Raw genomic sequence first — 27,140 nt, 5'->3', positions numbered from 1 at the left:
TTACGAACCCAGTTCTTCGCTTTTGAAATCAACAAGGAAAATGAAACGACAGGGAAATTTTTTGAAAGGAACACGGTGGTATTTTTCTTGGAAACACAACAGTACTTTTTTAATTTGATAGTTTTACGTTGAAACTATCGAACTAATTTATCGCAAAAGTAAGAAAAGGAACAGCTTGAAGCAATATTTGAATATTTGAAGACATTTTCATTATTTGTATTGAAAAAAAAAACGGAATTATAAATATATATATTTAGTATTGATGAAACGGTATTTCAAGATTTTTGAATCTTGGGCGGCAACAAAAGAGGTTTGGATAATAAAAAACAGTACGACGATGTTTTTTTTTGGTTTGCTTGTGTTTGAGTTTGGGAAAGTTTGTCAGATCATGCAGCTCTTGAGATCATTGCAGGGGACGAGTTAGACGTCGACGACCATCTTTTTGTGAACATCAAGTCCAGATGAATCGACGAGCTAAAGAAAATTATTAGTAACCGTGGTGCAAAAGTGATTCATGAATCATGGTTCTGTTTAAATTGAGATCAAGGAGGAGTACATCATCTATTCAAATATGACCGTAAATTACAGTCAGGAAGTCTTCAGCCAATAAGAAATAAGGTTTGGTTGCCTTTTACAAGGACATGGAATGTGACAACCTACGTGAGTTGTAGGCGTTCTTTGATTGGCCAAGACAACGAAAACTCCCCTTTTATTGGCTGAAAACCCCTCAATTTCGTATAAAACCCAACCCCCGTCTCAATTAAAAACAGGCCATATTGTTTCTTCAATCTATTTGCCGCTCTCAAATAGATTCAGAAAAAACGTAAAATCAATAATTGCCGATACAGAAAAATAGAACAAATTATTATGAAAATTTCTCTGGTTGGGAATAAAAACATATGTCGATACTAATAACGCCGCGAATCAGACGGAGTGATGGTGATTAGTCCCCTTTTTCGGTGGTGAATGAGGTCTTTTTTTGCTCTAAGCTACCTACCCCTGGTGGCTTTGAGTCAGTTTCTCGACTATGACAAGTTTAATAGCTACGCCGACATTGACTTTTGGCTACGCCAGCTAGGGGCTGATGTATTTGGACTTACTCACGAGGGAAGAAATTTACGAGCTTATGAGAAGACGAATTTTTCAAATGAAAAGGTAAAGACGAAAGGAGCGAAAGCTATGTGCTTTGAAATTTTTTGCTTCATTTTATTCTCTAATTTTTTCAGCTCATCGCGATTCAATGCGGAGCCAAGGGAAATGACCAGCTCGGTGTCGCATCCTGTATCAAGTTGATCGACGATCTCTCTAGCGGAAGGAATCCCTATTTCGAAGACTTTAACTGGCTAGTAATCCCCCTTCTCAATCCAGACGGTTATGATTACGCGCAAACTTCAGGAAACGAGCTCAAACAAAAAAGTCGCCCGCGAAGGATCACAAGATCCCTAAATTCTTTTTTTTTTATTTTTCAGACGTTGTTTAGTTCGTGTGAGACAAGTTCTGGACGAAGAACAGACAGCGACACGGAGACGGATCTGGCTGCGTTGGAACCGCTATTCAAAACAACTTCAACACGAGCAGTTGGAGTTACGGATTCGTGGACAACAATCCCTGTTCTGATCAATTCGCAGGATACGAACCCAGTAGCGAGAAAGAAACAGAAGCGCTGGAGGATCTATTGAGACGGCCAAGCAAATTCCCTGATCAGTTCTTATCTGTTGAAGCTGACGGAAGCCTGGTGGCTGTTTCCTGGCCATATTCCTCCGACAAACAGTCCCGATTTTGGAATGAGCTGGAGCCATGGGCTCGAAAAATTGCCCAATCGATGAGTCGAAATTCAACAGAAAAGTACTCTTGGACTCAAGGAACCGGCGCTGGCGGACGACCAGAAGATCACGTTCACGAGATGGCCGAACGATATAGAAATATTCCCTCTTTCGGTGTGAATCTAAATTGCGATTCGTGCGAGGAAGATGAAATTTCTCAAGCCTACGCTGATCTCTACGCCGGCGTGGGAATGGCAGTTGATCAACTCAGCCGGCCGTATTACCCCAACTTTCGAAATATTTTCGACTACATCGCTTGGGACGATGGCATGTTCAAATGGGACGTTGTCGATTCCAAGGTCTACGATGGATTCGACTTCTACACCCTTAACATTACCGCCCAGCAGTGGCTAACCGACCGGGACGTTCGCGCTCCAATTTGGTGGCATTTGCTCTGCATCGCCGTTCCCCACAATCTCGACCCGCAAATGGCTGGATCTGCCATGCTAATTATTGATGGTGGATTCAACCCTAGCACTGGAGGCAACCCTATTTATCCAGAGGAAAATCTCAACGCAGCGTTTGTTGGAAAAATTGCCAAAGAAAGTGGAGCGATTGCCGCGAATATCTACTTTGTTCCGAATCAACGGGTGTATTTCGTCGACGACTGGGACGAGTACTACATCTCTCGTGGAAGAGGAGAGGATGCAATTATCGCCTACACCTGGAAACGATTCATCGACACGCCCAATTTAGGACCACAAATCGACGAGCCACACTGGCTTCTTCGATTCCCCATGGTCAAGTCTGTCGTCAAAGGCATGGACGCAATCAGCCAGTTCAACATGCAAGAAGGTCGCGAGGAAATCAACAAGTTCACAATCACCGGCGCGTCCAAACGAGGTTGGACGACTTGGATCACTGGTGGTGTTGATCCACGAGTGAATGCGATCATGCCCGCTGTCGAGACCTTTGTGGGCATGTCTGATGTCTTGCACGGGCATTTCCAAGCGCTGGGAGGCTGGAGCTTTGCTTTTGCGGACTATATGCGCGAGGAATTGACAAAATACATGGACAGTTATGAATTCAACGAAATGTGCAAGCACATCGACCCAATTAGCTATAAGGACAACCTGACAATGCCTATATACGCGATCATGTCCGCTGGGGATGAGTTTTTCTTGCCCACTGATGCTAAGTATTTCTACGATAAGTTGCCACAAGTTTATCTCAGGTAAGACAAACATTTCAGTAAATAGCTAAATGCCGAATCAGAACAATGCCAAATTGCGAACACGAAATGATCGGGCAAGGAAGATCCTCTCCTTTTATCCAGTGGGCGATGACCTACTTCTTTCTGGCAGTAAACAAAGGACTCGATATTCCCCAAATTTCTTGGACCACCGATGACGATGATGAGCGATTTGGATTGATTGCCGAAACAACCGGAGATTGGGAAGCTGAGGGCGCTTTTCTCAAAGCCGGGGAAACACCAGACTCGGTAAAATAATGAAAGACACGAAATTTTGCTTACAAAAAAATTAGATTTCCGACTGGCAAGAGCTCGATATGAGGATGACCCGCCACTGCCCGATGCTATTCTTGAAGAATTCGATTTCTTGGAGAAAATTAAGATCGAACGAATTTGGTGGAATCCGAAGAACCCGACCCAACTCGATGAAAATCGAGTAAAAGTCTCGTTTCCGAAAACTGATGAATTCTACCAAGCCACTTTCTTCCAAGTCACCCATCATCTTGGAATCAACGATCATACCGGATTGCCCATGAACTTTACCCAGGTTTGGAAAAAAGATTAAGGGTTTCAAAAGCGTATTTCTAAACTTCAGACTACCCTCGTTCATCACTACCCGTACGAGTACCCGAATGAAGACTGCTTCATGGAGGGCTGTTTAGGAACTCTTGTTTAAGATTGAAACAAATCACTGTTCGATAGAATCAATAAATATCACTTTGAATTAGAGAATTAGGGAATCATTAATTTTGAATTTGAAATACTCACGTCACTCGTGACCTTCGGAAAATGAGTAAATAACTGGTGAATTGAAAATCCTACTGAGCGCACTACTGCTACAGGTGTCGGAGGAATTCTAGTGTGCACAACACACCAAAGAACATCTCTGTTTTTTATCAAAAAAGTCAAGTACTTACGGCGCAAAATTCGCTGTACGAGATCTTTCCATCGCCATCCTGGTCTGCGTAAATAATCGTTTTGTCAACAATCTGCTGTAGTTGAGTGTCTAAAGTTGAGAGAGAGTGAGTAATGCTGACTTTTTCCAGTTCTCATGATGTGGCTTCGAAGAGAGGAACAGTAATTGTTTACCTTTGAGATTAGTTCCGACCATCATTTTCAAAACTTGGAAGAGCTCTCCGTTCGAGATGAAGCCGTCTTTGTCCATGTCGTAAATTTGGAACGCGACTGAACAAAGAAATTAAAGATTATAGTTATGGATAGGTTCTATCAACCAAAAACTGGATTTTGATTGGTCCTTTGAAAGTTTAACAGCTTCTGATTGGCTCAAGCGAAGAATGAGAGCTTCTGATTGGTTCTCATAAAGCAACTTTGCTTCTTATTGCTTTTCATGCCTTCATTAGCTTCCAGTTAAGATTGTAATTACATTTTAGCTTGGAATCCTTGTCGCCCTTGACAGAAAACTGGGAAACTCCTTCGATGAATTCTTTGAAATCGACTTCTCCATTTCCATCTTGGTCAAAAATCTCTATCACTCGTTGCACCAGCGGGTTTTGATGCAATTCCGGCAAGCTACGAATTTTGACGGGAAGAAAAACAGACTAAACTTTACCTCATAAACTCGTCGACAGAAAGGGAGCCAGAATTGTCGAGATCGAGCTTTTTGAATCGCTTGCCAAGTCTGGCGATCTCGTCGGAGTCGAAGTGAGAGCACATCTCGAGCGGAAGACTGTGTTCATTTCCCTAAAAAGAATTATTCACGCGCTCTTTTTTAAATCCTCTCTTGAACTAACGTCAATTAAAATATTGAAAAGACGCTGATTGAAAAACGAGCTCATTTTTTTCAAGCTTCAAAATGATTTTTCATTAAAATTAACAATGAAACGCTTGATCGATCGATTTGGCACTGCACGCATCAATTTCCGTAAATTCAAAATTATAATTCCACAGATTCAAAAAAAAAATCATTTTTTTTTTCATTTCACTCACCATCTTTTAATTTTGACGCTTCGAGACCTCGTCTCAAATCTAAAAACACCAATTTTTAAAATAAAAAATCTTCCTTTTTTTTGCTTTTTCAGTCAGGAAAGAAAAAAAAGAGAAGAAGAGTCACTCTTTCGCCCACTACGCTTTCAGTAACTTCGAGTTAATCAATATCCATTTGCTGCTTCTTCTTACGAACAGGGACGGAGCCCCGTTTATTTCGTTTTCGGGAGGCCAGCTTCAGTTTTGACACTTCTTTGACAGCTACTTCTTCTATAACGTCCATTTCTTCTTCTTCGCCTGAAATTTCTGCTTCCATTTCTTCCGTTTCTGAAAAATCATTTTTGTCTCTTCATTTTTCCAAAAGAAAAAGGGCAGACTTCAAATATTCAGAAAAAGAGGGGGTGATCAAAAAGTGCGTAGCTTTTTACGTGTCATCGCTCTCCAGATTGAATTAACCCAAAATAGCTCTACGCACCTGACGCCGCGTCCTCCCGAAGCCAGGGCATCAGATCGCTCAAATCATCGTCTCTCTTTCTTTTCGATGGGCCCTCTTCTCCATCGTCTTCCTCCTCTTCGCCCATTCCGCGTTCTTCGTAGAAATTTTCAACATCTTTTCCTCGACTTCCCCAACTGCGCATTGGCCGGAAGGTTTCGCCACTCTTTTCGCATTCTTTGACTAAAAATATTCACTAAAATGACCCGGGTTTTCTTTACATCTATCAGGCTGTCGAGCCGGACTACAGTCACTTACAGTGCGCTAGAGCCTTGGTGAACTTCTGGCCAAAGATATGCCGCTGAATGTGGACAACTTCGTTTTGAATCGATCGTCCAGTCAAATTACAGTAAAGCATCTTTGAATTCTTCTTGTTTTCAACTAGATGTGCTCTAGGAAGAGTTAAGCTAATGAACTCGTTCTTTTTCGTTACCTGAGCTCTTCAAACTTGGCATCTGGCTTTTTCCACTCCTTGGCGAGTCGTATGAATTTCTTTCCTTTCATGTGCTGCTCGATTACTGCCCGCTTAGGGACCATTTCGTGCCCCGTGAGAGCACATTTGATCCTTCAAAAATAAGTCAACTTTTTCTTTTTTTGTTCAAAATTTGATTGGCTGAAAAATGTTCTCGGACATTTTGATTGGCCAAGAGACCATTTTTATATTGAATCATTCCTTGACCAATCAAAATGCTCGAAACCCCGTTTGGACCAATCAGAATCCAAAATTAAGAAATCAAGATTTCTTTTTTGATAATTTTGATAATTCTAATTTGATTATTATAATAATAATCAAATTTTTTACCTTTTACTTTCAGTAACTGACAGTGCATCATGAAGAGCGGCGATTTCTTCTGGCGATTCCATACTAAATTCAATTTTACGTAACTAAAAGTAACCCTTCTGGTGTTCTAGAAAAATATATTGTTTTGTAAAAATGTGGTAAAGCTTGTGAAAGTTAAAGTTTCAAGTTGGGAACGTCTTTGACGAATTCGAAGTCACGATCTGGCTTTTTCTCTTGCATCTTCTTCTCGATGTGGGATTGGAGATTTGCGTTGGTGAACCAGGCCGCGGCGAACGCGGTAGTGTCAGTTGGTCGTTTGTGAGAAATGTCGCGCAGGAACTCGGAGCACATTCGGTCCAGTTCTGGGTGCTCCTGAATTCAAAGTTTGAAAAATAAAATGGGAAGATTTTGCGGGTCATGTCAAATAAGATAAATTAGGGTCTTCTTTGAGAAGCCGCGCGCGGCTCAAGCTTGAAACTTCCCTGATATTCAGGGTCTAAATCAGACCTTCTGAATACATGCGGCAGTTTTCTGTAAGCCAAGCCCTTTTTTAATAATTCAGAAAGAAGCTTACTCGAATATAAGCTTCGTCTCGCTTTTGTGTGTCGACTTTTAGCTGTCGCAGCTTCTGCCTCTGTTCTTCGCTCAAAGCTGGTCCGTCTGACGGTTCAAGCGCGCCTTTTGTCAGCATTTTTTCTGAAGAAAGAAAATCATTGAAGAGAGTTAAAATGCTATCTCAATACATTAGATTTAGTAACATTCAAAAATGAGTTTTTTGAGGATGATTTTTTTAATTTTTAAAGTAGACGCAAGTTAGAAGCTGATAAAATGGAGATAAAGAACAATAAAAGTAAAAATCCTAGGAAAAAAATGGTGTTGGAACATTCATTGGTTAATTCATTGCACGGGCGTAATTATGATCTGTTTTACTTTTCTCCGCCCGTTCTCGTAAATTGTGAATAAATGACCAAAACGGATTGAAAACAGTAATGACTGCAGCGGCAAGTAGATAATTTGGGGTTGGCTAGGTCTCGGGAGCTTTTTTGAGGATTTGGGGTGTCTCAGCCAATCAGAGATCAGTATAGGTCCTCTGAGCAAATCAAAGGCAAGATTTTTTTGCCCGAGCCAATCAGAAGCCGTTATAGTTTTCTGAGCCAATAAGATCTCGGTATTTTTTTCATGGCCAATCAGAGACCAGTATACGCTTTGTCAGCCAATCAGAGAGCAAAAGTCATCCATAAAACCCCACAGACCACACCAACCCCAAAATAACGAAGCAAAAGAAGGATGTTTTGAACAAAATAAAATTAATAAAAATAATAATAATAAAAGTATGTAATGCGGGATTATCAGGGGTGGTTTTTTCGAAAAAAGGGTAGAGCACGCGCAACTTTTAATAAAATTTTCAATGTTATTAAGAATTGAGTGAACCCATTATTTTAAAAAAGAGACCTTTTTCGATTTTCAGCTTAAAAGTTTTGACTATAAATCAGACAACATGCAGCGGAAAAGGGTGAAGCTCACTAGTACTGTACTGTACCAATTACTGTTCGTTAAGTGCGATAGTTAAACGGATAAAAACGAGAAATGGGAAAAGGACAAAAATAATAAGAATCACCAGCGGCAGCTGCGTGTTGTCTGCTGTTTTTCGCGAAGTGACTGATGTCTCATCCCATTTAAAAATAAAAGTCACTACGTAAAAAACAAATTGTTGTGTTGGACACTCTTCGTTAGCGCCTTGTTATCAGATCACAGTGATCAGCCAGTCAATGGCTTTTCTGCACCCATGATCTTCAAGTACTGTCTCGAGTTTCTAACGCATCTTATCCCCTTAAAACATCTTTGGTGAAATCAATTAAGGGTTAGGCAAAGCGGTTTCGTTTTAAAAAGAGCCTAATCCTAGGGTTATTTCAATATAAAACTCGATTCCTGAAGAGCATTTCGTGCAGCATGATTATGCGCATCGGTGAGGGTGGCTCCTTCTCCGTTGAGCACGGAGACTGGCATCGTAGTGAGCCTGACAAAGCACTGAACAAGGCCCACAGTGGAGCGTTCCTCTGAACAAAACAATCAACCCTAGAAGAGAACAAGAAGACTTACTTATGTCAAGGAATGCGACAGAGAATTGGTGCTGGACTGAGTACTCGTGCAATTGCAGAATCGGGTCCGCCGCGGATTCGTTTACTAAAACACCAAACTTAGAAGTTGTTATTCTGCTAGTAATCGATTATTTTCCTCACTTTTGGCAAAAATGAACGAATCAATGAAGGCTTTAACGCGCATGAGACACTATGAAAAGGCAGTTTCATTAGACACATGCTGAGTTAATTCCTTTAATCTCGCATGGTCTTTTAGATTGTATCAGATTTCGCACGAAAGAATATCCGCCAGTCAGATTCTTCACCCTTCTTCTAGCATTCTTATTACCTTTGGCGATTGTTATCCTCTCTCCGTTGCTGTTTCGCAAGAGCTCGAGAGGCACAAGACCTCGGCGGCCATTGGAAAAACTCGAAGGGTCAATATCATCCTTAAAAATTTCTTCAAAAGTCTAACAACAATCGTAATGCTCACGGTATCTAGAACATGTTCCTTCGAGTCCGATGGGATTTCCCGCAATCTGGATAACATTGAACCAGCAGCCTTAAATTCACTCAATTTTCATCCTTTTCAAAAGTGGGAACTTACATTTCGTTTAGCGACTTTTTTGGAACTACCACTGCCGTACTCTTTGAGCTTTTCGACGGAACAACAGATGATGAACTCTTTCTTGTGGCTCGGGCCAGCTTCGGAAGCCAGGGAGTAGTCCGGAAGGCGCCATCCTCGGGAAACGACAAGTTCCTAGAGCTTATGTAAGTTTGTGATCAACAGATGCTAAAGAATAAGGGACGAGATAGAGGGCTAATCTGCGGCTAAAACCTGAAGGGTGCCAATCGGATTGATCTCCCCAGCGTGAATCATGGACTGATCCTTTTCGAGTTCCTCCCCTTTGATCGGCGGCTTTTCCTCTCCCGGGACGACACCAGATTTCAACTGCGTGAGGACGTTCTCAGCAGCTTGGTGCTTCGCCGATTTCTTCGACGTACCGTGCCCTTCGCCAGTTACGTCTCCGACAACACATCTGAATTCATGTTTTAGCTTTTGTCCCAGCTTTCGGGCTTCGGAGCCTGTGTGAAAACCTGAGTCAGGGTTCTGAAAGCGCTTTGGCTGAAAGAATAAAGCGAGAGCGACGCTTTCAACTAAAGCTCTTTGAAAACCCTGACTCAGGTTTCTACACAGGTTGGCAAGTCCAGTCTTGAGCTTACCGAAAGACGAAACTAGGCTGATGCGCACGGCCCTCCATTGTCAGTAAATCATATCGAGGCGTCTTTGAAAGTTTTTGGCAGAGTTCCTGGAGCATTGAAATCGGCGTCGCCTTTGATCTGGAAGAGTGAGTTTTTAATTTATTCAAGAGGAGATGAATTACGTTTGGCCAGGCTTGGGAACCTTCTTTGGGATGATGTAGGGAGCGGCTTGGCCGATGGTACCAGGGTCCACTGCTCCGGGTGGTGGTGGAGCTGGGGCGCCGCTTGGGTACATTCCTGGAGTTCCTAGCGACATCATCTGAACAAATCACGATGCAAACATGAGAAATTTGAGAAGAGCTGTGATTTTTTGATATCTTTCATTTGAGCTAGCAGAGTTGAGCCTAATTTGAACTGTCTCAATAAAACCTTGTTGTATGTTTCTTGATTCTGAGCTGAGGTGGCTCAATTGAGCTCACCTGAGCAAACATTGAGCAGGCTCAATCAAGCCTAATTTCTTTTTCCGACTTCTCATTAGCTTTAGCTCGGCTCATTTTGACCCAGCTCAGCTCAGTATCAAGGTAAGGTCGAGCTTTTATTAAGCTAGCTCAAATTTAGCTTGAGCTGAAGCTGGTTCGAACGAAAACTCAAAATTTAACGACTCTCATTATTAGAATAACATTTTTTCAATAGAATAAAGTATTTATTGTTTTTTTTTTTGTATATTTATTGTTTGAAGCAGTAAGGCACACGATTGAGCCTTTTTCGGATTGAGACGAATTGAAAATTGCAGAAATTGAATAATATTTTTTTTTCCAAGTGCATATTTTTAGTCTTTATTTGCGCTACTGATAAGATTGATAAGAGGTAAAGGCGCGCAAACGAGAGTTATAATTTTTAACTGAACTTTTAACAACGAAAAAATTTCAAAATAAAAATACAAAATGTACAAATATACGCACGGTCGTTTGAAACCGGAAAGAGAAGGAAAAAACAATTGATAGAAGAAGAAGGAAAAGGAAAGAGGAATGTTTTTGAAAGATAAAATTTTCGCACTATTTTGTTTTCAGAAAAGGATTTTGAGCGGAGAAGGCATCGATTTTTTTGTTTTTGGTAGTAGACTTGATAAAAGAGTTAAACATTTTTTGGCTGAAGAGAGCGAGTTTTGAGCAAGGCCATTCTTTCATTCTTTTTTGATTGCGCTTTTTTCGTCCAGGTGAGCGAAGAATAGAAGTTAAATGAGCTGGGGTGAAGAGAAATCCCCGTGGCGGTTGACTGACTCGTACCGTGGAGGCGGCGGCGGCGAGGCTTCGTCATGATAACTAAAACCGTATAAATATTTAGAAAGGGGCAAGGATTCAAAAAGAATGACGGATTCTATCTAGTGCGAGTTTTGAGTAATCAAGTCAGCAAGCGGGTTAGGCTTTGTGGTTAGCGTCTTTGTTGATTGAGCTGAAGAAGTTCGGATTTGATGGATGAACAATTAACTTGGAGATGAGGAGATAGTCTTTGTTACAAGTGGAGTAATTAAAAATAACATCAAGCAAGCTATTTCAAGAATAAAATATGGATAGCCTTCATAAACGAGTTCTAGTGCCAAGATAGGCTTTGAATAATCCTCATTTTCTCAAGAAAATCAGTTCCTTAACGCGTATTTCTGTGCTAAAAACTGTTACTCAAGTTGTTCTTTACTTAAAAACAGCTTTATTACCAGCTTTTAGCGCAGAAATCCGGGCTAAGGAACTGATTTTCTTGAGAATAAGAGGAGTATTAAAAGCCTATCTTGGCACTAGAACTCGCTATTGAAGGCTATCCATATATTATTGATACAAATAGCCGTCTCGGAAGTACTACTGAACGAATATTAAACGAGATGAGTGGTTGAATTTCTGGATGAAAGGTTCACCTAAGTCTCGATCTGCTATATCCGTAGTTATTATAGCTTTTCTGACGATGGATCTCGTCGTGATAGCTATGTCGATTGGATCTGCCATTGTGCGGCCGGAGAATTACCGGCGCACGCGGAGCATTACAAAAGCTGTGAAAAAGAAGAGTTAGAAGACTACTTGAGAGTTAGAGACAAAATTGATAACGATTTTGTTGCGTTGTCCGTTGATTCGTCATTGGTTTTGGAGAGGAGTACTTACTGGTTATCGCGGTATTGATTGTTATCGTATTGAGGGTCGTTGGCGTACAAGTGCTCATCGTCGTCTCTTTAACAAACAGTTAGAAAAAAGGAAGCAGCGGAAATCCCCTTACTGATGGTAGTTTCGCTGGCCTTGATACTTGCTCCTGTGATCGTGAGCTGGGTGATCATCGTAAGGCTCGAATGAGTCAGCTCGTTGAACCCCAGATCCGGATTGAAGATCGTCCTCGTTCACCTGAAAAAAGTATTAAATTCAAAGCCCGGATAGACACAAATTACATCGACGCCAAGATGATCGGCGAGGTTTTCTTGGGAGCGTGCCAGGAGCTGACGGCTTCGCGCGACATGGCTCATGTAGTCTGAGTAATTTGACTGGACGGCGGAGGCGACTTCGTAGTCGTCCACGAGCTTTTCTTTTGAAGCAGCGCGTTTCAGGTATTCTTGAACTAGGGGAGGTTTATTTTGAATTCAGAAAGAACACTGATAGCAACTTACCGTTAGATTGGGGTCCAGCGTGGCTTGGTTGTCGATAATCATAAGACGCGTTGGAAGCAAGAGTGTGATCCCCGTAGTTGTTTTTGGGCTTGGATTGGCTCCTTCCTTTGGCGTAAGAGTCGTGCGTGTTATCTTCGTCTTTTCGTCTGCAGCAACAGCAAATTATGATGATAAGGCAGATCACAAACGCGCCGCCTGATAGAACGTTATTGATAAAGTTCGGCTTAAATAATGTTCTTGTTTCTTACCAGCAGCTGCGATAATGATCCAATGCATCTTGCCAAGAAGCGGTTCAGGCGCAAAGAGTTCTTCTACTTGCCTAAAAAGACCGTTTTCCAAAGCAGAGAGAAAAGGTTCTTACTGAAATTTGAGGAGCTCAGGCGGAGCATCATTGCGGGCGACACAATAGACCACCTCATTTTGGGCGAGATCGCCGAGCTGCGAAACAAACGCTTTGGACGTGTATCGTTCTAATTACGGTCTCAATTTGTCAAATAGAAAGACACTTGACTTTGTTTGTCCCTAAATAAAGGCCAAGAAAGGCGTGCCTAATGGATAGATTAAATATTAACAGACGGATTGTTATTTATAGACTACGTCACGTAGGCAGCGTGTACACGTGATCGTGCTAAAATGCACAAGTCACGTACACAGCGTGCGTACGTGACCAAGCAAACTTCGACCGGTTCCTGAAGTTGGATCCCTATGAAAATCATCGATCTCTGCCATTTTGATGTTGGTTCCAGTCTTTCCAATTCTGTAGTAAAAGACAGGCTTGGGGTGGCCAATTGCAGAGCACGTGACAGTCTTCTCGGTAAGATTGCCCTTCATCTGCATATCAAAGGGTGGGTACCAGACGTTCATCGTTGTGGTGGCTTCCTGCTGAATACCGCGGAGGGATTTGTGCTGCAGCGTACATTTCAGCTGTCTTCTGTTCATCGACTTGTGGATAATTGCGCGGTATTGGAGGTGGCAGTCTTGCTTTCGCTTATCCACTTTGTTCGGCAAGCATTTCGTGTCGCTCTTTTCAGTCAGGACTTCTCCTGTCTGAATGTCGAGGAATTTCAGCTCCGGAGCGGGAAAACCACCTTCAGATCGGCAAGTCGCGATTAGCTGCTCCTTCGAATAATCGACTCCAGTGTCGTTTTTCGTCGTTTCCGATGACCAGAAATGATCGTCGACGGTCAAGGCTGGCGGACTTGGTTGGACCCAAATGACGATTTCGGTCAGATCCGTCATCGTTGGTCTGTTGCCATGGTTGTGGATCTCGCAGTAGTAGTAGCCAGCATCGTCGAGAGTCAAATCCGAAATGGTGAAAGTCACATCCGATCCATGAATAGAAGACTTCTGAACTCTTCCTTGATATCCTTCGCCAGCTGTTCCGGAACTTGGAAACACTTGCATCACGATCTTTCGCTTGTTGACGGAGTCGTCGAGCGTGTTGTTTTTGATATAAAGCAGGTACATCATGGCCACTTGGCCGTAACCGCCGCAGCCGACTTTGATCGTGTCCGTCGAGACGATCTGATTCGTGGTCCAAACATCGCGGAACTGGTCCTGCCCGCTGCGCACTTGCTTGATCGGTCGACCCGTTCTCGAACGCGTCTCAAGCTCGATCTCGCTCCCGCTATCATCGCCATCGGACTGTGAAGAGACCAGGGCTGATAACAGCCCCAGGGCGTGTAATGCACGCATTTTTTGGCTGCTCTACTGTTTTGGGGCTTCTTTCGAGGGTCGATTTTTGATGGAAAGAAGCTCTTAACCTGTGCAGAAAACCTGAGTCAGGGTCAGAAAGAGCTGCTTTCAGACCTTGACTCAGGTTTTCTGCATAAAAATTTGAGTAGAACAAAGCCGAAAATAGACCCTTTCCTATTCGAATAATTCTCTTTTCTAAAACGCGGTCTTCTTATTCTTTCTCAATCTTTTGTTCTCAATTTCGCGGTAATAAAGCTTCTTTTACTCTCTTTGTTTTCTTGATTTTTTTCTTCTTTTCTGTCTTCGTAGATCTCTTAGTTTTTACTTGAAAACGGAAAGTCGGCAATTTTTATTTCTCGAATGACTCGTTTTTTTTTCTCTGGCGAGTAAAAGAGAGGTGAGCAAGAAAGAGGGTGAATGTTGCTTGACCTGGGCCAGAAAGTGGGCGCGTTTCAAATCGACCAATGAGCGCGCGCGCTCGGCCCGTGGCGCCCGCGAGCAATTTTTCTTTGCCGAGCTGGAGTAAAATAAAAAGAACAAAGAAAATGAAAAAAGGGGACGTCTGAAATTAAAGTGCTTCCCGGAAGCTGCTTTTTTGGGCACGCGCGCCGGAGGAGGTTTATGAGCTTGTCTGGAAAACAAGGTTAACTTTTTAGGACGGGTGTTTTGAAAAAAAAATGATTCACGAGCGGAAAATACAGGATCTTTGTTAGTCGTCATTCTCTATGAGTCATAATTATTGTGATTATGGAGGACTCAGATTTTGGGTCGTAAAATAAGGAATTTTGAATGTACCCACTTATTTCTTCCTAATTACTTTATTATCCAATAAAATATAATTAGGAACGAATAATTGGGTGCATCAAATTCATTATTTTACTGCTCATTATTTGAGTCCTACATACTCTCAATAATTATGAGTCATTGTACAATAGGCGCTTTATATTTTTAGAAAGCGGCATGAAAGTATTTTCGTAAAAATGGATATTTTTTATTTTAAAAGCACAAGGCTTTATTGTGCTTTTAAATATTTAAAAATTATCCTTTTTTCTGCGAAATTATTGTCACGCCACTTTCTGGGCGGCAGAAATTCGTAAAGAATAATTTAGGCTTTTGGAAATCAGAGCAGTTTGAAAACGGCTCAATCTGTCGTCACTCAAAATAAGGACTTCAAGGCTTATCCCGCCAAACATAAACTGCTCGCTCAAGTACCTCGAATTTTCTTAAAATTTATATTATCAAAATAGAACCAAGTGCTAATTAAAAATTCCAACAAGCAGTAATTTCACGCTCGGGCGGACATAAGCTGACCTTTTAAAACTTTTAATTAATTATGATCCTGGCTGAAAAAGAAGGGGCTTTCCGGATGAGAGTGTCCGAATAATTTGCCAGCAAAAGACGGCTTTTGAGAAAGTTCCGCCGCCTGGAACGTCCGAGATTGATTTTCGCCGAGATAATCGGCCTTTTGTCCGCCTGCCCTAAATTTACACATTGATTGACCTACTCCTTCTACCAAGTTTTTGCAGCTCTACTTGAACTACTTCGGTGGGGGCCTAATCGTTAATGAGTGCCCTGAGCATACATTTTTTGGGAATTCGAATTCCTCGAAGCTGTATTTATTGATAAATTATCAATGATAATCAAGGAACCGTGACCGAAATCGAAAAAATAAACTCAAGGAAAAAAACTAACGATGCTTGGTTTTCAGCTGAAACAGCTGAAATGAAAAGCCGCGTGGCGGCTTTTTTTTTAATCGAAGCCGCAAAGCGGCTTCGCATACTTATCATTCTAGTCCATTTTGAAATTCTTTCGTGAAAAAAATCCGCTTCGAGATCTTTGAGATCCTGACTCAGGTTTTCAACACAGAAATATACTGTACATACAGTATACTGTATATACAGAATATTATATAGAAGTTATGAAGTTTATTCGATAATAATTACACTAGGGATTATGCTGGAATAATTTTTCATGGTATTGTATCATTGAATCGTGAGATGGTTTCAATAATCTGGTCCATTTGCGAAAAACATCCCAGTAGTAGCTCTTTGCTTGGTAGATTCCGCATCCTCCAGCGCCGATGACCCCCGCTAGCATCGCTTTTCCATCCACAGGGCAAATTATCGGCCCTCCTGAAATCAAAATATTTTGCAATTAAAAACTGTTTAACCCTTTACCCATATCATTCGCGCAAGTAGGAGCTTCGGGGTAAATTTGGCCGCTTTGGGAATACTCTCCTTCAATGCACGCTTGGGCCCATTTGTAAAGAATTCCTTCCTGGCAATCTGTTCCGTTTTCGAGTCGCACTCCTTTAGATCGCAGCTGATCGCTTGGAGTGCCAATAGTGGCGGAAGAACCCCAACCGGCGATCCAGCATGCTTGGTTTTGCGCGACAACTTGTTTTTGAGGCATGCAGGGTGTGTTGGTGTAGGAGGTGTCTGTGCCGTTCCAGAGGAGGTTTTCGTTAAAGTGGAGAATGCAGACGTACTGGATCATCCCGCCGCGGGGTTCGAAGGTGTACTGAGAGTCTGAAATCGGAAGAACATGATTTTCCACTCCTCAGGGCATTTTACCTTCATGGACAGTGATTGTTTTGCTTGAAAAAGTGACATTCATCGGCCAAGTTTTGCAGCACTCCGCACTTGTGAGAACAAAATGGGGATGGATGACTGTTCCGCCGCATAAATATCCGTCCGCTTGTCGTTGAATTCTTGAAACAAACAGTTGAATCAATGGTTCTCTTCCTTACCGGGCCATCCAAGGCCACTCCGTTCCCTCGACAATTTTGCCATCGATAACTCTTAAATTTTGGTCGGTTTTGTTGTAGAGTTCTGGATAGTTTTCTTGGATTGTGCAAGTACTCAGGCCGTCAGGCAGGAAATCTGGGATGAGAGTTGGTTTCGCGGTACTTGTTGTCGTCCGCGTTGATGTTGTCGTTGTCGTTGTTGTCGTGGTTGTGGTGGTGGTAGTTGTGGTGGTTGTGGAAGAGGTTGTTGTGGAGTATTTGTGTTTTGTAATGAAGTATGCTTGAGAATTATTTGAACGATCTTTTTAAAGCTTTGGTAAGAAAAGGCTATTTACTTGGAAAAAGACTGCGGAGAATCCAATCACAGTAAGTATCGTCGTAATAATTATCGCCCTTCTTTCCATCGTCGGAGTCGAGTAGTTTCTCTTTGAAATAACAACTTGGAATAGTTCAAATCGAACTGTAGAATCACTTTGTTTGAAGAAAGCCTTTGGCAAAAGTGACATATGCAAATATTTTAAAGATTTTATGTGAAAAATCATCGCTCAGATCATTCTTTCTGCTCCGCTGTTCTTCTTGTTTCCTGCAAGAATGACCAAGGTGAAGCTAACCCTAACCCCTATCATGACAGTTTTTTTGCAGTTGACCAGTTCCATAAATAAATCCATCCTTTCCAAATATTTCTCCCCCTCTCCCTTCAAAATTGAACCGATCAAAGCCGCCCTGAACGTCAAAATTATTTATTGAGCCCTTTTATTCTTCCGCCAGCGCCAAAATCTTCTATTTATCGATCTTTAGCCATTCCGTCGTGTTTGCGAAGTGAAGCCTATTTGTGATTGTCATTTGGCATTTCAGTTGTTGCACATCATATTTATTCAATTTGCTGGGAATTTTGAAATTTGCGAATTATTGAAGCAGTTTCTCTCGAAAAAATTAATTTTTCGAAAATTCAAAATTATTTCTCGACCTTGAAAATTGATCATTTTGCTAAAAATGATGTGGGAAAGTCAAGCGATGTTTTTTCGGAGCAGCACGATTTCCTGCAAGCGATTGAAGTTGAGTTTGTATGACATTTATATTTGAACGAGCGAGTTCGCTCATGATAAGATAAATATTCGATGGAGATTGGATGGCTCTAAAATTATGCTATCCTTTTTGCCATGATCGCGTCATGAAAAATCACACTGGCGCCAATCAAGCTGCTTATAAACGCTCCAGAATTTGGAGAAATGTATATTGAGATACTCAATAATGCCTTGTTAAAAAGAAAAGAGTTATTAAGTCTTCTGCGAGAATGAAAACTTTCAGATTTTTGACGTTGGCCGCAGTTTCTGCGACAAAAGAAAAGCCTCCTCCAAATGAAGATGCTCCTCGGATCCAATTTACGGACTGTGGTTTTGACACGCTCTTTGACAGCAAAACGACTAGTGTCGAGATCTCATCTCCTTTGGATCCTTTTGACTCGTTAGTGTACCCAAACTACGCTACTTGCGAGTGGAAGTTTGAGGCGCCAAAGGCCTGCGGATTCAACATTAACATCTTGCACTTCGACATTGAAGGTAATAATTTATACAATAGATTTTGCTATTTCTTAGGAGGTAGATATCAAGAATCTGGATTTTATGTCAGACTTTTCCCTAAAAGGTTAAAATAGTAACACCCGTATTTTTCTTTGAAAACTAAAACTTTAGACCTTTCTTTATTTCCTGTGTAAGCCAAAATTTCAAATTTCGAAAGAATTATTAACAAAATTATTCGTCAAAGATCGCTAACTTTCCTAAAATGGTCAATTTTGCGACAATAAAAGGTACCCGGTTTGCACTGTAGCACCATGAAAGCTCAAGAAATCTAAATTTTTAGATTCCATAGGAAAGAGATAATTGCCTGCAATTAAGCAGAAAAAATTAGGGGGTCCCTATGTTAAAAATTTAAGAAAACACTGACAGAAAACCCGATTCTTCGTACCTACCCCCCTAAACTATTTCCTTTAGCCGGTGGCTACAGTTGTTATTATGACAAGCTTTCGTTCCAAAATGCTGCGAATTATGACCGAGGTTTCTGCAATCAATACGACTATTACGGCTCATATTATGACTCATATGAGTCGTCGGGCGATTATGGACCAGATTTCGACGATCTCGAAGTTGGCGATGTTCTCTTCATCCCTGGCGACTCCTTCATGGCTAGATTTACCACTGACTTTAGCGTGAGAAACACGGGATTCGCATTCACTGTAACTCCAGGTAAACCCAGGTTTCGCTAAACAGCGAAATTGATTGCTTTAGAACACGACCCGTCAAAGTGCAAAAAGGAAGAAGACGATCATCCTCCTGTCTGCATTTGGTCCTACAACAACGACGAGTCAGTTCTGATGAAGGCCTGGGAAATCGGCGAGAAAGACAAAGCCACTCAGAGGTCGATATATTCGAACTCCTTCGAGGATGTCGATAAAGTCGGCGAGAAAGAGTTTGGAAAACGCTGCGCTGCTGGATGTCGCGACACTCCGGGCTGCTTCAAATTCAAGCTGGACGGACCTTCTACTTGTGTGCACGCAGGAAACAGGCTGTCGGATCGAAATGAAAATAGCTATGGTAGGTCGCCACTTTTTGCTCTTTCGGTAATTGATTTTTCCAGCGATCAATGGACAGGACTGTCCGAAAAAACCCTCTACTCAACTTTGGAGCGACTACAGAGCAAGGACTCAAGTCTTTTGCTTATTCAGCAGCATCACAAGCGCGGAATCTTATTTGGACTATTTGAGGAACAAGAATCCTCAGATGACAACTTGGGTAAAGATAGATTAAGGCCCCCCCGTCAGCTTTTTTCGAAAAATCAGATTTGGGAATTTCAAAATTTTGACCCCGGAAATGGATTCTACGGGTCAAAAACGATTTTGAGGCTCCATTTTTTGGGGGTCTATCTCGACTCCTTTACCCTCAAAATCGCATTTGAAAATTGGACTTTTCGCCGAAAATTGACGAATTTGCCCTAATTTTAGCAAGAATATTGATTTTTCTTGGTCAAAAATTCCTCTTATCAGTTTTTTGTAGCAACTTTAACTTAATCAGGCAATATGTAACATGAATTTTAGGCAATAAGTGACTACGGAAATTCAAGAAAAATGTCAAGAATTTGGGAATTTTCAATAGCCGAAGGAAGGACAAGCACTTATGGGACATGGTTTACGTTTTTCAGCGTCAATTATATTCGCGAATATCATGTTCCAGGAAGGGTATAAATTTTAGATTTTTAAAAATTTAAAATTTACTGATAAAATGCACCCTGTATAAAGTGAATGAGACAACAACTGGTCGAAGAAAACGTCAAACGGACGACAACAGTGACTTGCTTGACATGGTGAATCAAGTTGTCAACCAATTCATTGAGAATCTCGATGTTGGAGACGCCGAAGTTCTTGGAACCGAAGTCGCTGAGATCGAGCTTGAAACGATGGAGCCAAACGTCGAAAACATCGATTGTGCAGACGGCAACAACGGCGGCTGCTCCCACTTTTGCAACCAGGCTGATCACGTGTGTGAGTGCCCCTCCTGTTGGACGCTTTTGGAGGACGAGGCGACCTGTACTCCGAACCCAGAAAAAATCGCGATCTCTTGCGAGCAATCTGCCATGTCGCTTTCGCTCGACAAGTGCATCTACTCAACCGATGAAAGCGACGAAATCGTCCTTTCTTTCGACGATAACCGATGTGAATCCGCCGAGTCTGAGGACCAATTCGTCATTTCAACAGCCCTCGATCAGTGTGATACTTTGACGACTGTGGAAGATGATGAGATCGTGTTCAAAAATGTCATCAGCGTCAAGAAAAGAACCAACAAATACGGCATCGTTTTGAACACCGATGTTGATATTGACGTTCAGGAAAGATTCGCGAAATTTTGAACAAATGATTTTTTGTTGAAAAAGAGGAAAAAATCCGAAATCTTCAAAAAGTGTCGATTTTCGTCAGCAGTCAACGATGTCTCCTCGGCCAACTTCACCAACAGAGACGAAACCCAAGAAGTCGGAACAACCGGTCACGGCGAGTTCAAGTTCGAAGCGGCTTTCTTCTCCAACAGCGACTTCAGCGACGAAGCTTCCGACGAACAAGTTGTCGGCGAAGCTGTCTTCTTCGGCCTCTCCCCATCTGTTCCTATTGAAGACGTCACCTTCGTTGTGAACGACTGCAACGTAACCGACGGAAGCAACTCGTTCCCCGTCTTCGAAAACGGCTGCCCCAATCCAGTGGTAAACAACAACGCGATCGGTCAAAATTTCGAAAACGAAGATCTTTTCCAACTTTCGTACACTGCCTTCCAATTTTCCGGAAACGCAGAAGTCACTTCTATGGAAATGCACTGCTCGATCTTTGTCTGCATGGCCGGGCTCTGCCCAGTTGAAGAACCAGATTGCACTATTTGAGCGTTTCATTTGATCGATTCATCTTTCATTATTTAATCTGCATAGTCTGTGAACATTTCATTGTATTTTGTGAACATTTTTATTCATTCTTATCTTGTCATATGCTCTTCTTCATAATTGTTAAATAAATCAATGCCAAAAATAATGGACTAAACCAATTTACGGAATGCATTTCCGGATAACCAATAAGATTGCTGCATTTGAATTACCGGCCAATCAAAATTCTGACCCATAAAATCACTTCCATAAATAAGTTTAACCCAAAATATTTGGTAAAACCAAAATTAAGAGGTGATTTTACGGATCAGGGTTTTGATTGATCGGTAAGTTAAATGCAGCAATCTTATTGGTTATCCAGAAATCCACCTCCATTTTTTTGTTTTAATCAAAAATAATTATTTTTTATTTCAATTTGATCTTCTTCTTTCAAATCGCATCATCGAATGCTTCGGAAAGCGCATAGACAGATCTTCAGCAATATCCATATTTCCAGAAGTTCTAGAAAAAAAATCGATAAGGTTAAGGTTAGGGTTAGGGTTCAGAATTTTTGATCAGATTTTTACTGAACCTGACAAGTCGGAATTCCCGAACGATGTTCGTCGCGAAAATGAACTGTTCCTCGATGGCAATTTGTTTGCCAATGCAATATCTCAATCCAACAGAAAAGCTGCAAACGCGCAGGTCATGAACATACTCGCCATTTTTCATAAATCGATCAGGGATGAATTTTTCTGGCTCAGGAAAGTTCTCTGGATTGGCAAAAACGGCACCAACTGAACCTTAACAAGAAAACGTTTATTTAATAAAAGCTGCTGATTTTGAACCGTAAAGTGTTGATCCTTTTTCAATCAAGACGCCATCAACGACAATGTCTTCGGAAGCTTGATGTGGGATGATTTCTGGAGCAACTGGATTGAGTCGCATATTTTCAAGTAAAACAGATCTTGTATAAGGACTGGTGGGGATCAAAAACGGTGCCAATATGAAATGGTAGTAGGGGGTCAAAAGTCGGGCAGCCTTTAACCTACGCCCCTGGGACCTAACCCTTACCCTAACCCCGCCTAAGACCTAACCCAGGGGGTTAAAAACCGAGATTAGGGCTAATAGAGGACAGTCATTTTAGGGCGCCCGACCGATAACCCCGCTACACCAATGAAATCTTGGTAAAATCTGCTTTAAATTTTCTTGATATAAAATAATTTTCGAACCCGAATGTCAATTTTCTTTCTTGATCTCATTATCTGTCTCGATTGAATTCATGATTTCTTCGTACATTTTTTCTTGCACATGTGGCCGATCGGATAGCACTGCGCAGAGCCAGGTTAATGTATTGCTTTGAAATTTTAAAGAAGTTATTTTTGGCATTTTTCTTACGCGAGAGTGTCGCTAGCAGCAGCATAAATGATCAGAGCGGTGCCAGCGACGACATCAAATCCAAGCCTTGGCTCGTTTTCCGCCTCGATCAAAAGCATGTCTGAAACTAACGAAAAATAAATAATGAAATTTATTACCGAGAAAATCCCGCGGATTGCTTCTATCGAGTGATTCTCGATGCTTGACAACATTTTCGAAGCAGAATTGATTGAATTTCTTCACAGATCCGTAATACTTGTCAGTAGTCGACTTCCAAAGTTTCTGATAGAGCCAATTTTGGGACACAAACAGGGGCAGTTTTCCTGCGGCAGTTTTCTTCAAAAGAATGGGGATGATGGTTTCAAAGATGATTTTCAGCTCGTCCTCTAGCATCTTGAAAACTAGAATTTTTTATTGAAATTTTTTCTTTTTCTCGCTCTTTTTTTACCAGGATCGTCGAATTCAAAGGTTGTTCCAAAAGCGAAACCAGTAATAACATTCATGGTGCCATTTACGAAAACGGTTTTTGGATCGATGCCTTCTTCCTTGCTTCCTTTTTCGCCAAGAATTCTGTTTACTGACTCGGAGCTATGCTCGATGATTTCGATAATTCGATTCCGCCCGGTCAGTTTTTTCGTCGTTTCGTACCAAATTGTTCGGAACTTTCGGTGAAAATCATCATACAGACCATCTGCCAGTCCTTTCGAAGGGTTAGCAATTTTTCGGAGGATCTGGGCTCGGGAACCCATGTAGAAAACCTGAGTCAGGGTCTGAGGAGTCATGATCTCCTGACTCAGAAAAATGCTGACCCGAATGCCTGTATTGTATCCTGGCCCATTCTTTATTAACTGGTCGTTTTGCCCGAGAATTTCGATAGCTTGCTTATCCAGTTTGTAATATTCTATATTTCGCTTGGTGTCGATTTTGATCTTTTCGTTGTAGTCGCGATTTGAAAGCTCCTTGTGAGCAAAAGCCTCCTTCATAAAGTCGAAATCTGTGATTACGTAAAAATTACTGCAAGGCTTCAAAAAAGCTTATTTTAAATATTTAGCCACTTTTTCGATTTTGAAGACTCTCCTGTAAGTTGAAAAAGGAAACAGCTTCGGGCGAAAGATCTTCGGCAAATCTCCCTTTTTGAAGGCTGCGGCGAGATCCTTTGCATTTTGAGCTTTTTGAAGAGTAAAAGAATAAGTCGGGATCGGATGGAACTTGTATTTGAGCCATACTTGCAGAAGTCGGCCAAAAACGAGGACCAGGAGTGTCCCCAATAGAAGGAAAATCATGCGCTTTCTCTTGTTTAATACTGAATCTAAAGCTGCCAAGGTCAAAATTCAAGGAAAACTGAGACTCTCTGAGCAAATATCAAATATTTGGTGGAAAGAAGAAAGGTCAACTGTCAATTGAGTTCATTTTTTCGGTTCAAAAATGATAACCCTAACCCCGACCAGCCCTTTCAAACAGTTTTATTTAAGAAAATGACGAGTTTATTTGTACAGAAAATTTACAAAATTGAACAGTGAGTCGCAGTAGTTCTCAATTTCTGCGAATCTAATAATAACATTATTAGTCAAAAACTAGCATTTATCTTTTCTGCACTTCCAGGAGCACTGATTTCCAATACAGTTGCAAGTACAGCTGCTTGATTTTCCTCGTCTGAAATTTTTCGTTAATGATTTTTTGGCTTGAATTTTTCTTACTTGTTGCATTTTCCTCTGCAGATTTCGCCATTGAGATACTCGGAGATCCTCATTTTTGTCTTGCATTTTTTCTTGATCAAATTGTAGTTGCAGGTCGGCTCCTCGAGGAAAATTAAAAATGGGTATATCAAACTGAAAATCGTACCTCTTCAGCTCTATTGTCAATAAACTGAGGATGATATTCGGACCAACCACCGGTGTCCGACATTGGTCCAAGCATAAATCCTCCATAGTCGCTGATTTCATCCTCTTTGCATTGGCACTCTTTGCCGATCGAGCTCCAGAAACACCGGCTTCCCATGCAAGTGCATTTCCTTAAACGAAAATTGAAGAGGACGTTCATTCTTTTCAGTTTCTTTACCGTGATCCGTTGTTGATGCATTTTGACATTGAGCTGCCAGAATCACATTGAAGAGTGCATTCGTCGCCAGCGCAGACGTATTTTGATCGTTGAAGCTCTCTTGGTGGATCGCAGCGATAAGTCCAACTGTTTTTCTCTTCGTTTTCGATGATTTCTTCGCAGAAATATCCACCAAGCCGGTTTTTGCAAACTTTTCCATCGCCGCAAAGAGAAGAATCCCTTTCGCACTCGTTGATATCCAAGCATCTTCCGTTGACGACTTCGTATCCGTCTTGGCAGACGCATTCGAACGAACCGGGAAGGTTAACGCACATTGTGTAGCCGCACGCGTTCATCGCACATTCGTCGATATCGACACATTCGCCATTGACCGCTTCATATCCGTTTTGGCAGGAAAGATCTTCGCATCTGTAGGAACCAACGGTGTTGACGCATTTTTGGTCGTAGTCGCATGGGGAGGTGGAGCACTCGTCTATGTCTTCAGAGCAAGAAGGACCTTTATTTTGGTTTCAGAAAATTTTTGCTCAATTTTTGAAATAAAATTTGAACATTGAAAACCATTCCTTTGAATCCTTTCGGGCAAAGTTCTTGTCCAGCCGAAGCTGGTGCTATTCCCATGGTCTCCCCGATCCAGTCGATGTAAGCGGAGACAGATGTGTAGATTCCAAACGTATCGGCGCTCGCGCAACCAATTCCAAAGCTGACAACGCCCGAGAGATAAGAGTTTTCACAATAGAAGGGTCCTCCAGAATCGCCTTGACACGCGTCAACTCCACCTTTATCGAACCCCGCGCAGAGGTGTTGTCGCGACTCGAGCTAGATATCAACTTGTTAGACATGTGACATGTCACTTTTTCAATAGAAAATGCTGGAACTCGAGCCAAACTTACGGTTATCCCGAAATCTTTATATTCTTGATTGCATTGGTCAAAATTCGCAACTGGAATTGAAGCTTCATTCAAAGTCGCATCAGAGGCTGTTCCTAGAGTTTGCCCAGCACCAGCGATCTTACAGTAGTCTCCCTCTGCCGGCTGATTTTTCGAAATACAGACAGGATTGACAGTCTTTGTATATTGGACAGGATCATTGAGTTCGACCAGGCAAATGTCATCAGTAATCTTTTCGTATGTCGCTTTGAATCCTTTGTGGCACTTGATGGATTTGACGCTGCTGGTTTGACCGGGGAAGGTGCCGCTCTTGAAGTTGCCAAATCCGACGGCGTACTTTTTAAAATTGAACATTTCTCCGGAATAAGGGTCCATGAAGCAATGCGCAGCGGAGAGCACCCACCGTTCATTGAGAAGCGAGCCGCCGCAGAATCGACTACCCCAGCCTCCTTTCTTGCTGTAAAAAACCGCCATGAAAGGCCAGCTTTCCGCATCAGTCGCTTGTCCTCCCACGACTCGCATCGTTCGTTCCTGGACGTAATCATGAAAACACACGCTGGCTCCTTCTTTTGGCTTTTCTTCGACGATTTGTCTTCTGAAGCCGATTGGTCCGAGGCCAAAAAGTGTCTCGCATGGAAAAGTGCTGCAAGGTCGCGTTTCCACTTCATGCATGCTGCAATAACTTCTAGCTAAGCACCGTCTTCTTCTCATTTGAGTTCCGCCGTTGCAGACTTCGGTACAGGTCGACCAGTTTTCCCAATTACTGTAAACTTCGCGAGTGGGAACAATCTGTTCTTCTCTGATCGTTTCTTTAATCCAATCTGCGTGTCGGGAGATGTCGGTGTACTCGGACACCTGAGAACCCTGAGTACAATCGTTGTCCATCACCAGCCCTCCGATGCCATAAGCTGACCATTTTCCGTTGATGTCTTCGCAGGAGAGAACAGCTCCATTGGTCCCCTTGCAGACGCCGAATCCTTTGCCACTGGAGCAAATGAGCCCTTCAGAATTGAAAGCGCCACATCGAGGCCGACGATGAATTTGAACTGGTCGATGTTTAGGCGAAAGCTGAGTTGATGAATCGGGCTCGGACTCCATCCAAGATGTTACCACGCAATTTCTCTGAAAAGAAAAAATGAAATTCTAGGGGGAGGAAACTTTACTACCAGCATGTGAAGTTGACCGAGATTTCTTTCAGCTGGTTTTTCAGGGATGCAAATTGAAGAAGTCAAACCGGCGAAATGAGCACGATCTGTGTTTAATTTCAAAAGAGCAACATTGGACTCGCGGCTTTCGACAGTGTAGTTTGGATGGACGACGATTTTGACAACACATTGCTCTCTGGATGGACCGAGAAGGACTCCGTCTTCTATTCTCTCAAGAAAAACGCTTCCCCACTTTTCTTCAAATCTCTTCGCGCAGTCGGCAGATGTGAGCACCCAGTTTGGCGAAACTAGAGCTCCTCCGCAGAGGACTCCATCCTTCATTCTCAGCGTTACGGACCATGGTTGTCTCGAATTCGACCCTTGCCCGCAGTCAAGAGTTCGGTTTAAACTCGTTAGATCTATTCTGGGACTGAGTAAATTTGACCTTTGCGGGCATTCTAAAGCAGAAGCCACTATTGACGAATGTATCGTATAAAAATATAAAAGTAAAGAATCTCGCATAATTTTTTAGACTCTGTGGATTTTCTTGCTGAAGCGAATTTCAATTTGTCATGGCGTGATTTGGACATCGACAGATGGCGCTGTAAATGAGCCCTTAGCTGTCTTATCAGAAGATATAGAAAAAGGGGGAAGCGCTTTAGACGCTCTTTAGAGAGCGCTA

General features: G+C 42.0%; 13 protein-coding genes across 14 annotated transcripts; 3 read left to right on the top strand and 10 right to left on the bottom strand.

Moving 5' to 3' along the window:
* Positions 1 to 200: 200 nt before the first annotated feature.
* LOC145705812 (calcineurin subunit B type 1) lies at positions 201 to 5,096 on the bottom strand. The gene is made up of 6 exons (XM_081783309.1): positions 4,963 to 5,096; positions 4,586 to 4,716; positions 4,400 to 4,545; positions 4,105 to 4,200; positions 3,933 to 4,021; positions 201 to 474 (listed from the first exon to the last, which is right to left on the bottom strand). The coding sequence occupies exons 1-6, from the start codon at positions 4,963 to 4,965 to the stop codon at positions 421 to 423; spliced, it is 519 nt and encodes a 172-aa protein (XP_081639435.1). The 5' UTR covers positions 4,966 to 5,096; the 3' UTR covers positions 201 to 420.
* LOC145705801 (autocrine proliferation repressor protein A-like) lies at positions 1,495 to 3,737 on the top strand. The gene is made up of 4 exons (XM_081783295.1): positions 1,495 to 2,997; positions 3,039 to 3,264; positions 3,309 to 3,562; positions 3,611 to 3,737. The coding sequence occupies exons 1-3, from the start codon at positions 1,823 to 1,825 to the stop codon at positions 3,453 to 3,455; spliced, it is 1,548 nt and encodes a 515-aa protein (XP_081639421.1). The 5' UTR covers positions 1,495 to 1,822; the 3' UTR covers positions 3,456 to 3,562; positions 3,611 to 3,737.
* Positions 5,097 to 5,119: 23 nt separating the features above from the next.
* Positions 5,120 to 6,316, bottom strand: LOC145702138 (surfeit locus protein 2-like). Its single transcript, XM_081779346.1, has 5 exons — positions 6,255 to 6,316; positions 5,886 to 6,017; positions 5,711 to 5,844; positions 5,435 to 5,635; positions 5,120 to 5,286 (listed from the first exon to the last, which is right to left on the bottom strand). The coding sequence occupies exons 1-5, from the start codon at positions 6,314 to 6,316 to the stop codon at positions 5,120 to 5,122; spliced, it is 696 nt and encodes a 231-aa protein (XP_081635472.1).
* A 38-nt stretch (positions 6,317 to 6,354) lies between these two features.
* LOC145705818 (RIIa domain-containing protein 1-like) lies at positions 6,355 to 6,957 on the bottom strand. The gene is made up of 2 exons (XM_081783314.1): positions 6,808 to 6,957; positions 6,355 to 6,605 (listed from the first exon to the last, which is right to left on the bottom strand). Exons 1-2 carry the CDS (start codon positions 6,922 to 6,924, stop codon positions 6,408 to 6,410), a joined length of 315 nt encoding a protein of 104 aa, XP_081639440.1. The 5' UTR covers positions 6,925 to 6,957; the 3' UTR covers positions 6,355 to 6,407.
* LOC145705808 (interferon-inducible double-stranded RNA-dependent protein kinase activator A homolog) lies at positions 6,957 to 25,264 on the bottom strand. Its single transcript, XM_081783305.1, has 10 exons — positions 25,255 to 25,264; positions 9,697 to 9,833; positions 9,536 to 9,652; positions 9,150 to 9,351; positions 8,919 to 9,071; positions 8,805 to 8,873; positions 8,661 to 8,760; positions 8,334 to 8,417; positions 8,166 to 8,290; positions 6,957 to 8,036 (listed from the first exon to the last, which is right to left on the bottom strand). The coding sequence occupies exons 2-10, from the start codon at positions 9,831 to 9,833 to the stop codon at positions 7,992 to 7,994; spliced, it is 1,032 nt and encodes a 343-aa protein (XP_081639431.1). The 5' UTR covers positions 25,255 to 25,264; the 3' UTR covers positions 6,957 to 7,991.
* LOC145705799 (uncharacterized) lies at positions 10,060 to 13,896 on the bottom strand. Of its 2 annotated transcripts, XM_081783291.1 has the most exons (9): positions 12,847 to 13,895; positions 12,517 to 12,627; positions 12,404 to 12,474; positions 12,156 to 12,350; positions 11,940 to 12,106; positions 11,774 to 11,895; positions 11,662 to 11,727; positions 11,421 to 11,552; positions 10,107 to 10,836 (listed from the first exon to the last, which is right to left on the bottom strand). In XM_081783291.1, the coding sequence occupies exons 1-9, from the start codon at positions 13,848 to 13,850 to the stop codon at positions 10,749 to 10,751; spliced, it is 1,956 nt and encodes a 651-aa protein (XP_081639417.1). In that variant the 5' UTR covers positions 13,851 to 13,895; the 3' UTR covers positions 10,107 to 10,748. The 2 variants fall into 2 exon arrangements, with proteins under 2 accessions (XP_081639419.1, XP_081639417.1); XM_081783293.1 differs by lacking the exon at positions 11,421 to 11,552 and having other exon boundaries at positions 10,060 to 10,836; positions 12,847 to 13,896.
* LOC145705511 (chymotrypsin-like elastase family member 1) lies at positions 15,795 to 17,102 on the bottom strand. The gene is made up of 6 exons (XM_081782988.1): positions 17,069 to 17,102; positions 16,932 to 17,021; positions 16,600 to 16,897; positions 16,424 to 16,560; positions 16,028 to 16,378; positions 15,795 to 15,982 (listed from the first exon to the last, which is right to left on the bottom strand). The coding sequence occupies exons 1-6, from the start codon at positions 17,100 to 17,102 to the stop codon at positions 15,795 to 15,797; spliced, it is 1,098 nt and encodes a 365-aa protein (XP_081639114.1).
* On the top strand, positions 17,824 to 19,849 carry LOC145703522 (uncharacterized). The gene is made up of 5 exons (XM_081780884.1): positions 17,824 to 18,155; positions 18,588 to 18,839; positions 18,882 to 19,187; positions 19,231 to 19,385; positions 19,688 to 19,849. The coding sequence occupies exons 1-5, from the start codon at positions 17,891 to 17,893 to the stop codon at positions 19,832 to 19,834; spliced, it is 1,125 nt and encodes a 374-aa protein (XP_081637010.1). The 5' UTR covers positions 17,824 to 17,890; the 3' UTR covers positions 19,835 to 19,849.
* LOC145703523 (uncharacterized) lies at positions 19,867 to 20,511 on the top strand. The gene has a single exon (XM_081780885.1). It carries the CDS (start codon positions 19,951 to 19,953, stop codon positions 20,494 to 20,496), a length of 546 nt encoding a protein of 181 aa, XP_081637011.1. The 5' UTR covers positions 19,867 to 19,950; the 3' UTR covers positions 20,497 to 20,511.
* LOC145703524 (uncharacterized) lies at positions 21,004 to 21,965 on the bottom strand. Its single transcript, XM_081780886.1, has 3 exons — positions 21,840 to 21,965; positions 21,584 to 21,794; positions 21,004 to 21,513 (listed from the first exon to the last, which is right to left on the bottom strand). The coding sequence occupies exons 1-3, from the start codon at positions 21,937 to 21,939 to the stop codon at positions 21,423 to 21,425; spliced, it is 402 nt and encodes a 133-aa protein (XP_081637012.1). The 5' UTR covers positions 21,940 to 21,965; the 3' UTR covers positions 21,004 to 21,422.
* Positions 22,231 to 22,988, bottom strand: LOC145705813 (putative cytochrome P450 519E1). The gene is made up of 4 exons (XM_081783310.1): positions 22,817 to 22,988; positions 22,527 to 22,769; positions 22,390 to 22,489; positions 22,231 to 22,348 (listed from the first exon to the last, which is right to left on the bottom strand). Exons 1-4 carry the CDS (start codon positions 22,869 to 22,871, stop codon positions 22,231 to 22,233), a joined length of 516 nt encoding a protein of 171 aa, XP_081639436.1. The 5' UTR covers positions 22,872 to 22,988.
* LOC145705810 (thrombomodulin-like) lies at positions 23,857 to 24,920 on the bottom strand. Its single transcript, XM_081783307.1, has 4 exons — positions 24,427 to 24,920; positions 24,211 to 24,379; positions 24,066 to 24,166; positions 23,857 to 24,021 (listed from the first exon to the last, which is right to left on the bottom strand). The coding sequence occupies exons 1-4, from the start codon at positions 24,759 to 24,761 to the stop codon at positions 23,943 to 23,945; spliced, it is 684 nt and encodes a 227-aa protein (XP_081639433.1). The 5' UTR covers positions 24,762 to 24,920; the 3' UTR covers positions 23,857 to 23,942.
* Positions 24,920 to 26,984, bottom strand: LOC145705800 (transmembrane protease serine 9-like). Its single transcript, XM_081783294.1, has 3 exons — positions 26,480 to 26,984; positions 25,317 to 26,435; positions 24,920 to 25,242 (listed from the first exon to the last, which is right to left on the bottom strand). Exons 1-3 carry the CDS (start codon positions 26,978 to 26,980, stop codon positions 24,925 to 24,927), a joined length of 1,938 nt encoding a protein of 645 aa, XP_081639420.1. The 5' UTR covers positions 26,981 to 26,984; the 3' UTR covers positions 24,920 to 24,924.
* Between the last annotated feature and the right edge of the window lie 156 nt (positions 26,985 to 27,140).

This window comes from Oikopleura dioica, chromosome PAR (genome assembly GCF_907165135.1).
Source record: "Oikopleura dioica chromosome PAR, OKI2018_I68_1.0, whole genome shotgun sequence".
In the NCBI taxonomy this organism is placed as follows: Eukaryota; Metazoa; Chordata; class Appendicularia; order Copelata; family Oikopleuridae; genus Oikopleura; species Oikopleura dioica.
This window is presented reverse-complemented; position numbering and strand designations above follow the sequence as displayed.